This window comes from Falco peregrinus, chromosome 1 (genome assembly GCF_023634155.1).
Source record: "Falco peregrinus isolate bFalPer1 chromosome 1, bFalPer1.pri, whole genome shotgun sequence".
In the NCBI taxonomy this organism is placed as follows: Eukaryota; Metazoa; Chordata; class Aves; order Falconiformes; family Falconidae; genus Falco; species Falco peregrinus.
Window position 1 is genome coordinate 111,319,831 of NC_073721.1, and position 16,676 is coordinate 111,336,506.

At 40.5% G+C, this 16,676-nt stretch overlaps 1 protein-coding gene across 2 annotated transcripts in view; it reads right to left on the bottom strand.

Annotated features, from left to right (window-relative positions):
* The window catches only part of LOC101911506 (neuronal acetylcholine receptor subunit alpha-7), a 45,518-nt gene that overhangs the window by 9,738 nt on the left and 19,104 nt on the right, over positions 1-16,676 (bottom strand). For both annotated transcript variants that reach the window (XR_008745407.1, XM_055793595.1), the window contains exons 3-5: positions 10,846-10,890; positions 6,008-6,117; positions 575-654 (exon numbers count right to left, since the gene is read on the bottom strand). Coding sequence is in view for 1 of the 2 variants with exons in the window: in XM_055793595.1 (XP_055649570.1) it covers positions 575-654; positions 6,008-6,117; positions 10,846-10,890 (235 nt within the window). In the remaining variant the exon portion in view is untranslated. The remainder of the gene's footprint in view (positions 1-574; positions 655-6,007; positions 6,118-10,845; positions 10,891-16,676) is intronic.

Sequence of the window (16,676 nt, forward strand, 5' to 3'; positions counted from 1 at the left end):
ATTCTAAGAATTATGCTAATTGAGTTAAGGAACAGAAACTGTACTCCATTGCTATCCATCCATAAAGTCAGTGATATACTTCTGATATCAATTAAATATCAAATGACTACTTTGCTTTCAGACTAAAATTTGTTTTGATGAAGCATCCAGTGAATCATTTCAAATAGAAGATACGGCCAAGATGTTTCTAAGCATTATTGTAAAGTTAACATATTAATAGAAGAAACAGCTAAATTAATGAAATATTTTTTTATTGAGAAGCATTACCATGGCTTTAATAAATATTATTTTTTATATTAAGGTCTTTTATTTTTATCTTTTTTTTATACTTCCCCACTTCTGAACTAGTGCATGATGACAGAAGAATTTACGTAATTGCAGTAAAAAAATTTATCTTGTATGGTGGTTTTCATACAGAAGTGTTAACCATGCAATTCATTATGCATCTAGGCCTAAATCTATCAGCCGATGCCAGCTAGATAAATGAACTATCAGAGACCTGATGTCAACTTTGAAACCACACCATACATCAGTAGTCTGAGTTACCAGAATTTATGATATGAAAGCCGCCTACCTGGTGGCAGATACTGGCAGTGTCCTGAGGAATTGACTAAAACGTTAGTGTGAAACGTAGCGTCAAACCTTTCATCGGCGCTAGAACAGAGAAGACACAAAATGGGTTACACGCTCTTTGGCGGGCTGAAGGATATCTGAGATCAATCCATTCTTTGTAAAATTTTCTCCCCAAAAGCTTGACAGCTTTTCTCCTGCCACCTGTTTTCATGGCCTCAGAGTGACTGGCCTGACACTCCCGGATCTGTCCCTGATTGACAGCTGTCAGTGAGGGCGAGCCACCTCACCCTTGCTGCTCACCTATCCCACCGCATCCATTACTGTGCCTGGGCTCTAGCGATTCCCATTTGGGAAGTAAGCACTTTCAAAAACCTTCCCAAGCAACTGTACAGGGAAATCCATTCTCTTGCTGTCTACATTGAGCAGCTGGGGAACACCGAGGAGAAGGATTCTCCATGTCTCGCCCTGCCCCCAGCATGGCTGAACTCTTATTACTGCGTGATGTACGTAAGACTGTTTAATGCAGCTCCAGCCTTCATTATCTACTTCAGAACCCACAAACTGCGTTCAGCAAAAAAATAGAAATGTTATGAGAGATGCCAGCGCCGTTGTGCTGGCCAGGACCGCCCTGCTGTGCCATTCTTACAGGTCTCTAGGAAAGAACAGTGTTACATAGAGAGTGCTTCAAATTATGAACTGGCAGCTGCCACCGAGGGATATCTCAACTATATGTGATGCTGTGACCCAAGAATTTACTAGGCATTAAAATTTTAAGAACTTCTAGATGGGGGGAAAAACCTATTTTCAAATGTGTAGATGATGAAATAATGGCTCTTTCCTATGAAAAGTTTGGAAAGATTGCTAACTTAAATCACTCTGTGAAAGATGTTTCGATTATTTAGCACTGCAATGGATACAGATATACACACACTCATACAGCGTTGTGCCCTATTTCACAGTTCCCATTTATTATTGCAGGTTTTGTGGTAAGATATTACAGATTCTAATTTATTCATGCTTTAAAGTTTGGGACCTAGGTATTCCAGAAATTGTCAAAGTTACTGAAATTAGTTCCTGGATTAAATTGCACAGAACGTACTGGGAAGGTACTAGCAGTGAATGATCTTTGCATCTCAAAATTATTACAGGAACTGCTGTGTCGAGTTTGCTTCGTTACTAAGCAAAAGGAGATACAGGCTACTGTGCTGTGTTGTACTGTTTGTAGTTTACAAACAGTCACCTTGTGGGGCGCAAATACGGTGCCAGCTGCTCCTGGGCAGGTCAAAGGAGGTTGCACAAGACTCAGGGTCTGGATTCTTCCTGCCGTTTGTGCTGATCTAAAAGCCTCTGTTGTCTCTAAACATGAAAGTTTCTGATGTCTCTTTGCCTATTAGTGGTCTAGTATCTCATAATTTTCTAATCACCTTCTAAAACATCATCAGAAAAATACAGTAAGAATCTGAGATGGGGAAAAGTGAGGTATCCATAATTCTAGCAGAAAACAAAATATAACAAACGGTATATTTTTCCAGCAGGAAAACCCTTATTGAAATACTTTTTTAAAAAGAGGACTTTACTATTTGATCTATTCCGATGCAAATTTTGTGCCTCAGAAGGTAAAATAAAGCAATCATTATTTTAGTCATTGTTACTTTGCATTTTATCTTCCCCTAATTTATTTGAAGGAATTACATTTTAAAAATATCTGGACTGGTCTGTGAAATATGCAGACAAAAAAGACCTAAATTCAAGTAATTACTTGCTCATCTGGAGTTGCACTTTTTTCATGTGGTAAGCAGAAGGCTCACAGTGTTGAAAATCTTTGCAACTACTTAAGCTGAACTCTGAAGACAAGCAAAAAAGTCTAAATATTGTGTATGTAGCAAGAACGGATTCTAGCACGCTGAGGGGGAAAAGCAATTCCATTCTAAGGCAGCTGAACTAACGGGGGCCACTCTCCAGCTTCGCAGCTCGCGGCTGGATTCTCGGAGTTCGTGTTGCAGCTTTTCTTCCAGCTGGAGCACTAATTGTTCTCCCTCCCTGTGTTGGCTGCCTGTTTTCATGACGTTTGTAAGAAACTGGTACTGCTAAGACCTCTATGGATTGCACTGCTAAATTTGGCAGAAATGGATTTGAGGATACGGGGGAAAGGGGCAGCAAGAAAGTTCATACACAAACATACATACACACGGGTGTGCACGCACACACGTGTGCCAGTCTCATTTCCTAGAAAACCAGCCTTAGAGTCCTGCGACAGGACATAGTTAGACATAGACAAGTAATTGCCTTGACTTGAAATCAGTAAGGGCTATATGATGAAACTCAAACAAGTAGTGAAATTTCAGATGTAAAAATGTCCATGCTACACAAATTACTTGTAAAGTGGAAATTAATGACTAGAAATAAAATTCTTAGCCTCCCAGGCTAGGTTCTGTTCTCTTCCCCTTGAGTGGAAGACAGTTAAGCACCAGAGAGTTGTTTCTAAGGCCTTGCTGCTATTTCTGGGAATTGGCAAAAATAAAATTTTTGAAAGGACACAAGTGATGAAGGCACCTAGGTTTCATTGGCGTGTCACTTTGCCTTTCATTAAACGCATTCTTAAAAGAATATCAAGAGGTACTCAGACTTAAACCTGAAATTCTTTGTTCTAAAAAAGGAGCATATGTGGTTTTCTGCACTGCGCTTCCAATTGTTTTTTGAAATGCAGTCCTTGAACTGGCAAGGCACCAAGGAGCTCAGCCTTCGCTTGATGAGACTTTGGACTCAAATGTACTGATAGAACACCATTTCTGCTACATTTCTGCAGAAGAAGAAAGCAGATACTGACTGCAGTACATTGAGACAACCAGGTTGTACCTAGCAGGTGTAATCCCACTGGGACCTGTCTGGAGAATGTCAGGTTTATAAAACCGGAAAAATGAAACTGTTAAAATGAGACATAACTACCAGAATTTTTTGTTATTCCATGAAGTACCAGACACTGTGGTCATTTGGAAAATAACACTACCAGAAATGAGCACTTTTAATAAGTCTAGCGAAACTAACAGAGTGGCAGAGCGCCGTACGTGGCACCAACACAGTCAATCCTGGAACTTGTACATAGGCCAAGATTTTCTTCCCCCAGAAAAACTAGAGATTAACTGGCCCTGCTCTCTTTCACAATAGTCTGGTTGTAAAAGTTTCTCTGTACTAAGCTGCATCAGGATGCGTAAGGACTCGAGACGTAGTGAAACATGCATTCATTAAAATGAAAAGTGAATTTATAGTTCATTAATTTCTTTGTAACTGTAGATGCATGTCCCTAGTGAAGTGTATAGAAATTGAAAGCATCTATCTCAAAATACCATGTCATTATAAGAGAACATCATAACATTCCCAGTGCAATTTCATACAGGAATAAAAATCTGTTTTAAATAGCTTTGGTCTCTGACTAAACTCTGAATAAGATTTTGGATTAAATATGTGTTTGAAATAGAAACACTGTAGGATAATTACTTCATGACCATGCCGTAGTTAAAAATCCTAAGATTCAAAATCCTATATTAACAGAAAACTAGTGTGTTCAATTTTTCAGGTTATTAAGTTAAGCTTCTCATTCTATAATGCGCTTCAGCTACAGCTAGCATGTATGTATTAATATTACTGATTTATAAAAAAAATAATATTTATTTTTGGATATGCTTACTTAAATATTGAAGCATGAATCCTCAGACACACTGAAAGTCTCTCTCAGGTATGTCATGTACGTGAGGAGGAATTTTGTCATAATTCACTCTTTTGGAAACCTCTAAACTGCTGTTGTAGAGTAGCAGCTCTATGGCATACAGTGTTATTCAGCAGGGGAATGGAAATGAATGCGTGATTTGTCAGGTTCTCCTAAAAATACTGTCACTTACAGAATCAAGGTAGATCAAGAGAACAAATTTGCATTAAAAAATACAAGCAAGATTAATGTTGGAAAAATACCCATCCAGGTTGCATGCTGCTCCGTTCTGTGTACAGATTTTGTAAGGTTTTTTAGGCTGTTGTATGGATAACTGAAGCACTAATTGCCATGCTTAAACCAGAAACAAGAAGTAATCTTGACAGGCAGCTAGTGTATGTACGGTGAACTCTAGTGGAGACCACCTCAAATCATTTAGTATTAATTGCACCTTTGAGAGAAGCACTGCAGCACGCTGTGAGCAAAGCAGTAATGGGGGCCTAGAGAGAAGTCCTTGAGTGGCTGACAAATGCTGTCAACTGGGTGCTGTTATCACATTATTACAGTTCAACACCACCTGTGACAGTGACATTGATCATAAAGGTGAGCATCAAACAGCAAAAGGGAGCGTAACTGCAGCTGACATATTGGGTACAGCTATTCTCCAGGTCTTGTTGCAACAAAAAGCAGCTCCTGAAGCAGGGAGGGCAAATGAGGTAGATAAACACAGCAGGGTTATCTTCTTAGGAGACATATGGAAGGGAAACAGAGGAAAAAAGCCATGAAGAAGACAAAAGATTCATGTTACCTGCTATGGGCAAAAAATTAACAATGTACCCCAGCTACCACAAAAGAGCCAAGCGCAGAATGTTTATATACATATAATACACACAGTGCAAATACAAAGCAGATGTAAGGTCTTTGAGTACCTGGGGAACAGCACATGGACCTACAACAACTGCAGAGAAAGGCAAGTTGTTAAAGAGCAGACAGCTCTCAGTGCTTTATCTTTTTAACCTAAATAACTTCCACGGTGGGAACTACCATATAGTGGTGCAGCCAAAGAATCTCTCAATGTCAGCCAACTGATGTCAGTCAGATCGATGTCAATCTGTCTGCCCAGCTCAGACCAGACACTTTGAAGAGGAGAGCAGCAAATATTCTAGCTATTTTTGTAGCAGGATGAGTGAGTGACACCAAAATTGGGCATGGAAAAATTCAAACATACTTACTGGCGTTCACCTATCCTGCCCCTAGTGAAACCCAAACTGAAACCAGACAAGCAGTCAAAGGTCAGATTTGAATTCACCAGGAAACATTTAGACCAAACAAAGAATTTAAGAGGAAATTATCACACATTAGACACAACCAGAAAAGTTTAGTTTTCTAATCATCTCACAAACCCCAGGCAGAACTGCTGTTAGGGAGGATGTCATTGTTCATGAAGTATTTGCAAATATGACCTTCTGTTGTGTAAACAGGAGGCTGGTAATTTTCCAGTATTCCAAAAACCTTTTGGGAAAAGTATTTCAAAACCTAGGCATTTTGATGAGGTGATTCTGTCATTTGCCTTGCCTTATCTTTGCAAGGCAAATAATCTCATCTAGGCTCACTTTCCCATGAAAGGTTGGACCAGTTGAGCTTTTGAGGTCCCTTCCAACTTGGGCTATTCTGTGATTATATAATTCTATGTTCTTCTCCCCTCCCCAACATGAAAAAAAGTGGGTTTACCTGTTATAGAGAAGAATATCTGGCTTCCAAATCAGTCCATCAGGAAAACGGACATTCTTCACACCTGGGTATTCAGACACGTTCCACTGCAGATAGTGATCTGTCCAGTACTAAGACACACACACAAAAAGTAAGTTAGGTCATGTCATCCACTGGTGCACTGTAGTTCTCTAAGGACTGGATAGTCTGAAACAACAGGTGATCTCTTGTTCGAGAGATAGTATCTGGCTTCAGACAATGAAATATTTGGATATTACCTCTGCAATACCCATTGGATTTTTTTTCTGGCCTTAATCAAGCATAAAAATCTCATTTTCAGTTCACACTGCACTGCACATAATAGCCTATAAAAGATTTGGGGTGCTTGTTGTTCATGCTGTCTCTGGTGGCAATTTGGGATTGAACAGATTTACTTTTACAATTCGTACATCAGCTTCAGTTATGTTTATCTTCATAGACGACTGTTTTCTGTTGTTGGAAATTCTCAGGTTGTAATAACTTGGTTATAGACGTGATGTAGAGCAGGCAACAGTCACTGCTGGCCGGGAAACAACTGGGATGGCAGAATGGTTAATAGGAGCACAGAAGCTCCTAGCAGCTCCTGTGGCCTGATGTCGGGCAACCTTGGAGGCAGCAGCTCACTCGCTGCCTGCAGTATCACCCCGCGAGCCACCACGCTCCTTGGACTGCCGGTGTAGGCTGGGAGCCTGTTGCAGGCAAACCAACCTGGGTTTTCATCTGCGCTTTAGCACTGCTGAATCCCAGATGCTGTCACAGAAACATCTGGTTGTGCAGAGTCATAAACAAAAGCATTGCTCCAAAGGGCAGGAGCGAGCTGGTTACCTCCTGGTCACCTGAGAAACACCAGCACAAGCCACTGTACTGTCCTGAAACTGAGGTTGCACTTCACCCCTGACCAAGGAGATGACTTGTTGGGATACAAGGGTGTTTACTATTGTATGCAAAAAGTATAAATAAGAAATATCTTTCCACAAAATTTTTCTTCTGATCTCTATGCTTCATTGTATTGTGCCTCTATCTCCATACTGTTATTTGCATTAACTTCACGTAGCTCTAGGCATCATGTAACTCACCATGAAAACTTCTCCAGGTTTACAGTGCTGTTGCAATGCCAAATGTTAGTCTTTTAAATGTAAACTTTGAAATGGGTGAGTAAATGTACAATACTTCGCCCTTCCACAATCTAGTGGTCCTTATCAAAATCTTTGACCAACATTAAGGTCAGAAAAAAATTCCAGTGGGTATTGTGGAGGTAGTATTATTGATCGTTCTCCTGGGGTGCTCCCATCAAACTGTTCTGTGTAAATCCTCGCATTGCTGTCACAGGCAAATTTCAGTTTGATGCACTGGACAAGTTTCTGGCTAGCCTCATGCTGCAGGTATTCAAATTCATTCTTGTCCTGGTAGAATGGTGTTTGTAAGCATCCATTTTGATGCATGCAACACATCTAATAGCATTCATCACACAACTTTTGTAAATCTTTTACAATTTCTTGGCCTGTGCTTCCATATTTCTCATTCATATTTTAGTATGAATTTGTAGTGCCTTGACACCTGGATAAATGATCTGAGTTGCACATTGCTTTTCCCTTTTGCTTTACAGATAGTATTTTTTTTACAGAAGTCTTAAATCAGAATATCTGGCTCTGTTTACGGATCTCCCTTTTCACTGCCTGCTCCATTCACAGTTCTCTAATTAAACTGTATATTGCTCATGCTCATCTACACCCAGCTTCCGTAAGCTGATCAACAGCTTCTCATCTTTTTTTCAGATATTTTACATCCATTTTAACAGTAAATTGTTTTACATGAACTTCCTGATAGACAAACGTCACTTTATTTTTTTCTACGTCATCTTTTGTGGAATGTAGAAATAGCAAGATCCTCATGGTATCTCTATTTTTCACAAAGCCCAGCAGTGTAAACAAACACAATAGGTGGTTCTGAGGCACGTAAACCGGTGGGCTTTTGTTGGCTTTAGGTGACTGGCTTTGGGGAGGTGACAGAAGGTGACTGTGACAGCTGCTGCCAAGGGCACACGCTTCCCTTGGGCTGGCGGTGTGCAGCGGGCTCTCCTGGCCACTACCATCTGACCTGCATTACAGCTATTTACAGCAATATATCCAGTCATTTCTTATTCTACCTTCTTTTAGGAGTTACCGCGGCCGATAAGATGTAGTATAGGGTGACACTGAGTGATGTAAAGGGCAATAAGAAAACTTAATATTAAAGTCTTTATTAGAGATGATGTTAGGCAGTGTACGGTTGCTCTGTTTAGCTGCGTGTACAAAGTGCTCACCCATCCAGCTGGACACAAGCTGCCTTGTTTTGTTTTTAACTTTAGGAATACAGTCCCCGCTGTAGCTGGAGTACATTTGATGCAGATTAAAACAGCGAACAGCTCGGGATACTTGGTACTTACTAATCCCTGTGACTAGGTAAGGCTCCTGCTGTAACTTAGATCAAGTTTAAGATTTTGCTGCTGGACAGTATTGCCATAGAGACAGTGGTCAGGGTCAGTCTGCATGTATAAACGCTAGACTCCTACTCCCCTTTCTCCCAGGTTAGCTTTTGTATTTAAGTATTTCAGTGATGATGACATAAAATGTATTTAAGATACATCACTAGTTATACACACATATATATCAAGAAAGGGAGTGGAGAGGGAAATTCAGAGACAAATTTATTTCAGACCATTTAGCACAATAAAATGACATATGTTTGTCTGAAGCATGCTTTCAATCTGTCTAGTATACCATTAATAGATGGTTAATATGCAAACACATCTCTCTGTGTTTTTAATCTATACACGGGCCATGAAGAGTGGCTACGTTTTTTGTAGTAAAGTGATCCACTCATTGCAGTCTAAACATGTTCCACATACAGTATATGCTAAGCTGAATAAATCAAAAGAAATACAGAATATACAGAATATATGAAAGAATCAGGAATTTCTGGGGGGGGGGCGGGGGGGAATCTCAAAAAGGATAAGGATGCTGCAGGATAAAGAGAAGGAAAATAAGTGATAGCTTCTGGAAAATAAGTGATAGCTTCTGGAGTATGAATTGTCATCTGTTTTCCTGGTAAGAAATCATAGCAACTGTTGTCATTGTAGCTTAAAGCCAAAAACATATTATATTTGACAGTTTTAATCTTACTGTACAACAAGCCTGTAAAATAACGTGAGCTGAATCCTTCTTCCATGTCAACTTTTCTTTGCGAATAAATGGAATGCCCATGCTGTCCTTTGTAGGCCATCAAAATAGTCTGTCATTTGTTTCCTAAAGCCTACCACAGGGCAAAAGAGGTGTTCTATACAAAATTTACAACAAAAGAAAAAAGAATGCATTTAAACTGAATGAGCTGGTTAAAGAAACTGCAAGGTGTAAAGTATCTTCAGAAGCAGCATGATTATCTTGAATAATCAAACTCTTCTGTAAACCTTTACTTAACCTGAACAGTTCAGTTTCTGTAATACAGAAAGGAATTCAACTAATGGCAAATCTCATCCAAGCTGCTACAGTATGGAGAAAGCTCCCCATATCACTCCATCTTTTTAAAGCACAAACTTATAGTAGAAATGTTTTGTGGAAGTATTAGGAGCCCACAGTAGTCAGCATGGTAAGAAGCATCTTCTTAATTAAGTCTTAATCTAAACTAACACAAAAAAATAGCCAGTCAAGTCAGAATAAATCTGTGTAGGATTCTTTGCCTAGGAGCAGCTCTCTCGTTTGTTAACCTTTCAGAAAAAAAGAAATTCAAAAGACTCTCACAATGTTCTGGAATATTCTGTTATCTGGTGCATTTATTACAAAGTGAGTGAAACTTACTCCTGCCCAGCAATGCCAGTCATGAGTTAATGGGGGCAAAGTTCTCAGGTGTGGTGTCTAGTGGTGGCAATAGCTATGGTTAAGTAATAAAAGAGGATGCGCAATACTGTGACAACTATAACAACTAAACATTGCACCAAAAGGTAAAACAAAGCTACTGTTTGAAAAATGAACAGCCTATGTGGGCCAAATAAACTGGGAAACCAGGAAAAAGTATACTGTTCGCAGCTGAACATTAGGAAATTGGACTGATATTCCAATACAGAAAAGTACAGAATTTGGAGAAGTAACATAAAAAACCTCTCATGTTCACAGGTACCTTCTGATGATGGCCTGTGTTTAAAGAATGACATTTTGAACAACACAGGAACAGCATGGCCATTTTAATTAAAATCCTCTTGCAGTTTCTGAAGGAGATAGATAGCAAACCAAGTAGGATGGCAGAGACATTCAGGTAGGACTGTGGCAGCAGCTCTCAGGGAATAATGAACCTCTTCGGAACAATTTTTGCCCTGTATCAGAAGAACCATCTGACAATTCTCAGAATGCTGATCTGAACAGGTATTGCACATGAAATGGATTTCTTGCACCTATAGTTCTCTTTCACAATCAAATGATTTGCCAAGCCGTAATGGATTTGTTGAAATAAGTGATAAGGCACTTGCTCGGTGCCTTACTCTACTTGACAGGTACCAGGGACTATTAAGACGCTGTTATCACAGTCAAGAATCTAGCATGACTAAATCAACTACAATGAGTTAGTAATTTACTTAGATGTAGTGACTCAATGTCTTAAAAGTTTGCAGAAATACCTGAAACATCAAGACCTAAATCTCAGCCGTACAACTTTCCATTCAACTTAGCTTTGTCCATTACATAGCAAGATAGAGAACAAGAACTTGAAAGTTTTCTAAAATTCAAACCCTTCAACAGATTAAACTCAAAAGACCAAAGGGGGAAAAAAACATACTTTGTTTCAAAACTTACCATTTGTAGCCAGATGTTTGTTGTTAATACTTGATTCTTTTCATCCTGGGAGGAAGCAGAAGGAAAAGGAAGAAGATGAAAACCAAAATGACACCAGTAAATATATTTGACTATTATGAAATAGCCAGCTGTGCTAAGGTACCTTCCAGAGCAAAGGGAATCATTGCCTCTAACTCACTGCAACAGAAGATTTCACAGGTTCTTTTTACTGTATTTCATATTGCCACAGTCAATCCAATGGTTTCCTGAGGGTGTCCTTCTGCTAGACTCTTCCCTGGGGCTCCGTCTATAATACAGACTCTCAGAAGGCAAAGCAGCTGACAGCGGGAGCTTCCTGCTCCACCTCTGGCAGGGGCAGCCCTCTCGCTGATCAACCTGACGCACCAGACGCAGGCAGGTAGTAGCAAAGATACCGAACAAAGAAAGTGCGACTAAGCTCAGCTGACGTGTGTCAAGGCCGTACTGAGTAGCTTCTTAACGGGCAAGCAGCAACACTGATACCAGTGGAACTACACCAAAAGCGTTGCATCGGCTTTACCAGAAAACCGTTGTCAGGGCCGAAGGTTATCATTTTGCCTGGAGCAGCTGAAGGCCTTCCCCCTTGCCTCCTTGGGCTACCCGGTGCCGGCTCAGGTGCCACAATAGGCATCTCACTGCTCCAGCTCGGTAGTTTAATTCTTCACTTGCCAGACATGTTGGTGACATTATTCTATGGAGGTACTGTATCACTATGCACTTGGGCTGTGTGAAGCTAATGGAATATACTATATATTCTGTCAGTATTATAGATTCTCCAAACTGAATGCACATCCCTGCCCCAGCACCAGTCAGAGCTTCATTCACAGTACAAAGAAGTGCCAGAGCAAGTCTGTCACCCGTACAGCAGCATCTGCCAGAGTTTTGAATCTAGACCTTTGACTTAAATCTGTCACTCTTGAACTTAATGTTGTTCCTAAATGCCCAAAAACTGGACAAAAAAAAATATTTCATCACATTTAATACAAAAAAAAAAAAAAAAAAGAGCTTTGTTCTTTTGTTAATACTCTTTACTAAAGGTCAATAATCTTTACCCTTTTGCTGTTGTTTCGTGGATTAAGGGAACAAAAGGCCTGAGGGACCTTTAACTGAAGCCATTTTAGAGCAGCACAATAGTAAAAAGTTACACAGCGTGTAAATGCTAATACAGTGCAGGGGGCAATGGCATTTTTAAAGCAAGTGAAGCCTTTTGAGGAGCAGCATCAGTAAATGTATGCCAGTGTTACTACATGACGTATAATCACAACTAAATGTACAACATACAGACAAAAAAAAAGATTTTAGGTAAAGATAGTTATTGTGCATGAATAAAGTCTGCCCTCAAATGCACATTCCTACCTTCCTTTAAAAGGAAAAGTAAAATAAAAAATATAAGGAAGCACAGACCACAGCTAGGGATCTGGCACTTTTCTCCTCTATTTTCTGCTTCATCACCTCCATGAACCTTACTTTTCAAAAGTATCTCAAGTGAACAGCTCATTCAAATGGCATCCTGGGTAAACAAGTCTCTTTAACCCTTTGGTTTCAGGAATACGTTATTAAGCTGCATTGAATTAGCATGCTGAAGGCATTGCTGAAGAAGTCAGCCAGGCGAAGCAGTAATTAATTTGCAATAGTAGCTCTTACTCTCTAGCCATACAAACCTTAATTTGGTGTCTGTCTCAACAACTTGCTTATAGTGCTAAAGCACAAGACTAGTTGGCATGGGATCTTTAATGATGAATTAAGAAACAATCCTTAAGATACCATTCATATCACCATGAACTAAAGTCTATAAACAAGTGTTGCAAATTCAGGACATGTAAAACATACGTGTGCTTCTATTCATCATAGACATTTTTAGGTCATATGTAAATACCACCAATGAAAACTTACTGAAAGTTTGACAGCATTTCCTCAAAGCTCTGTGCACTGTCCCAGATGAACATGACAAGTTCCTGTAATGCAGTGTCCCATCCACTGCACCTGGGCAAAGCTGAGAGCTCCGCTGCTGTGTGCTTTCTCAGCAGGGCAGACAGCAGTTGTGTTGCTTTGCATGGGAGAAACTGGCTACTCAAAGGTGCAGAGCAATTCAGAACCCATTATGTCGTGGGAACTATTAGCTGAATGGCATGTACTCTTGCACGGTTAAATTCTGAGTTAAACTCACATTTTATTCCCAGTGTGATCTCTTTCTGCACATGAATGGCCTCAGCCTTAGATTAGTGATGTTTCAAAAATTCCCTTTTCAGTAACAGGAAAAGATTGTACTGGAGTGCTGCTGATGCTTAAGCTAATGATACGCCCTGGAGATTTATTTTGAAGCCCTGAGACCACAGCACAGTCGGATGAACTATTTTAGGAGTACCAGAAAGGAGCTGTACTATCAACCAGCACACAACACAGAGCCAGGCTAGAGAGCCACCACTGAGCGGTCACACCAGCAGAGCTGAGGGGGACAGCAGCCAGCCAGCCCAGCTGTGCTCCTGGCAGCACGAGCCTGGCAGAGCCGCGGCAGGTTTGCCTGCAGGAGACTGCAGAGGTATTCTGAAAGCCAAGACTTATTCTGAAGTGTCATCTTTCACTCAAACTCAGAGAGGGTATCCTCAGATACGTAACTCAAACTTGTCCAGTGAAGACAAGCCCTAAATGAAGATGGCCCATGCTGTTTTCCTGGGGTTTGTTTCTGTTATTTTAAGCATTCAGAGCCTGAAAGAACATATTTGAACAAAGTAACTCCCACTTGGAGCACTATATTTAAGGTTCCATCAGTGTTTGAATCATAAATCCCACCGTTGCTCCTCAGCAATAAAAACTTTGCTGCATGCTGAGACTTGGTTTATAGCGGTGGGTTTTTTTATAGTGTTTGCTGGAGCAAATGGCTTCCAACATTTTCGTCGTTACCAGATTGACTCACCCATCACTGCAGGAAAGATTCTGATTTTAGAGAGTTTGTGCCTCTCCATGGTCCTACGCGAAGCTGGTGAAAGATGTGGCAGGAGACATCCTGCAAGGTTTCTCCTGGCTAGGAAAGCTTTTTGGACACCGTTTTAAAAGTTTTACAGCAAACTGCATTAACACTGTTTTTCATCAGAGTTGTGCAGTACTTCCCCATGAAATGATGGGTGGGCTTGAAATGCTTCACAGAACTTCACCAGTTTTGGTCACTTTGCAATGTTTTGTAAACACTTACAGAAAAAGCACTGAACACAAAAGCAAGGCAGCTACTATTACAAACCCCTTCTGCTATAATGGAGCAAAGAACGGGGACTTCACAATATATTCTGAGATGCTGAGAAAAAAAGTTGGAGAATGAGACCAGAAACTGTATCGTGTTGTCTGGATTGGTGTGGGTTTTCCCCATACGAGCTACTTTAGGTTACTTGCGTAACCAGGTAGTACTGGCCAAGTAGTGCAGCTAATGAAGAGTGAGGTTTCATTTGCGTGGTGGGAGGCGAGTGGGAGGCTTCTTCGGTCTATGGATTGATAACTGTAAGCATGATCTGTGAGGCTGATGGCAAATTGCTACTGGACTGCTTATCACATTATTTCAGGGCAATGTAGTTAAGGAAGGGAAAGTAGCTGACATCAGGAAGACTTGAATGAGTCCTTCATTAATTTTTGAAGTTAGAGGTAATAATTTCTGGAATTTTTGGAAGGGAGTTGCACTGTCTCCATTTTTCCAGGTCCCATTTCTGGTTTTGTCAGTCTTTCCTATTTAAACTGTCTTATCGGACTGACCACCTTTGGAAACAGCATCAGATTCTCACATTATCCTTCCCTTACCCTGCGTTCAACAGAATGTATAAAAGAAGAGATGAAAATTTGGCAATGCTTTGTGAAGGGCGTTAGCCTGGACACTACAAACTTTGTAAGGAACACTATCTGCTAACTTTCAAGACGATGTCAGCACATCTAGTATCCACACTAGAAGAGCTATGCAGCAAAAACAAGGGGAAAAAGAAGTAAAATAATCCTGCATGCCTATAGATATGACATCTATATGTCATATGCAGACAGTGACATGCAGCACCTAGCAAGAAACACATACTTCCCAGAAGACCTGCACAAAGCGATGTCCTGACTACAATCTATTAGCTGTAATTCTTGCACTTCAATCCAGACTCTTTATTCTTACATGGTTGAATCTCACCTAAATTACAGGAAAAGTGCCTCTTTGAGCTGGGCTTCAATTACTATGAACCTTAAGAAAAGACTTTGTAAAAACATTTTAAGAAGTCCCTCATTATAGCAATAATGCTAAGTTCCTGACTGGTACCTTGTGGCAAGACTGAAATTAATAATTGCAGTCTGAAGTTAAAAATGGGCTGGCAGCCAGTAAGAGACATATAGGCACTCCCTATATAGATTTTCACTTTTGTTTGCTTGAATGTCATACTACTGAAACGAGCGGGTTAATCAGTTCATTAGCTCTTATCTCATTGTCTCAGCATCTGTTCATTAAACATTCTCAACATCTTCTGATCCACTGTGCCAAATTACTAGCACCTAATGACAATGACATTTTTTCCCCACATCATTTAGAACCCTGTTATGTTTAATTTTTGCTTTAGACAACTTAAGTTTTTCTTCCTGTTCCTTTTTAGGGTCATGCCCTGAGCTCACTGAACTGTACAAAAAGCGTGACTTCTTGCAGGATTAGTACTGAGAGAGCGGGCAGGAGGGTGAGTCAAGCATTCATAAAACGGACAGTTGACAGAAGATTGATGCTGTGGCCATACATTAGGCAGCCATAGTGGCAAGATGAATCTGAGCTCCTCAGAAGTTATGGAGAGGCGGGAAGGGGCTGGACTGCTCCGTTCCCATGTGTGGGCAGCCTCCGGGAGAGGCCAGAGCAGCACGTGGTCCAGCTTCACCCAACTAGAGCCCCTACGAAAACAACGCAGCGACCTCGCACTCTTTATAACACTAAGTCAGCACGGGGGGACTACTGCCATTATCCTCTCCTCACGTGCCAAGGTTAATGCTAAACTTCTGTATTAAAGGTGGCTCGGGTCTTCTTAGTGGCAGGCAAAATTTACTTTTTGCTATCTCAGTGGTGAGGATAAAAATGAGTGAGTTACAAAAGCCAGCCTGCCGCTTCAGCAAGGACCCTGAAGTGAAAACTGCAGCTGCTTGCCCAGGACTACCTCTAGCCGTCCATAGGTGGGGGCTGGAGCTGCAACAAGTCCTGATCTTGAAGAATGTAGCAGAGGGCACAGAGTCAGGCTGCCCTGTAGCGGCTGCACATTCATTACCCCTGAAGCCATAAGGCATCACCTACGTTGCACCTCCAAAAGGCAAGATTAATCAAAATGCAAAATTGGGTAGAATTAAGGAATGTTTGGGTTTTTTTCTATAGGAATAAAATACACCGAGAGTTGGCTCTGTGAAACAGGATTTTTAAGGCAATGTAAGTAGGAAGAAAAAGGCAGTGTACAGGATTTGTGAGATGAAAGAGACTGGAACTCCTGATGCCTTTTCCCCACCTGACTTTCCTTCCACCACAAAAGGAATAGGTTAGTGCAACTACCCTTCTTTTCTCCAGTAGTCAGCAATATACCTTTTTATCATAGTAAATGTTTTTTGACTCGGCTTACAGCACATATTTCCAATTATGCAGAAAACGCTGTATAAACAGGCATTACCAATGCATAAATAATATTAATAATATTCCATGATCCAGCATGTGAGGCTCAACACCAGGAACAGGCCACAGAATGTTTCCAGTTTTTTGAAAATAGACACAAAAAGTGCAAAATGATTCCATAAGAAGTCAGAAGTGGAAAATATAAATTTTCACTGTTTCACTCCAT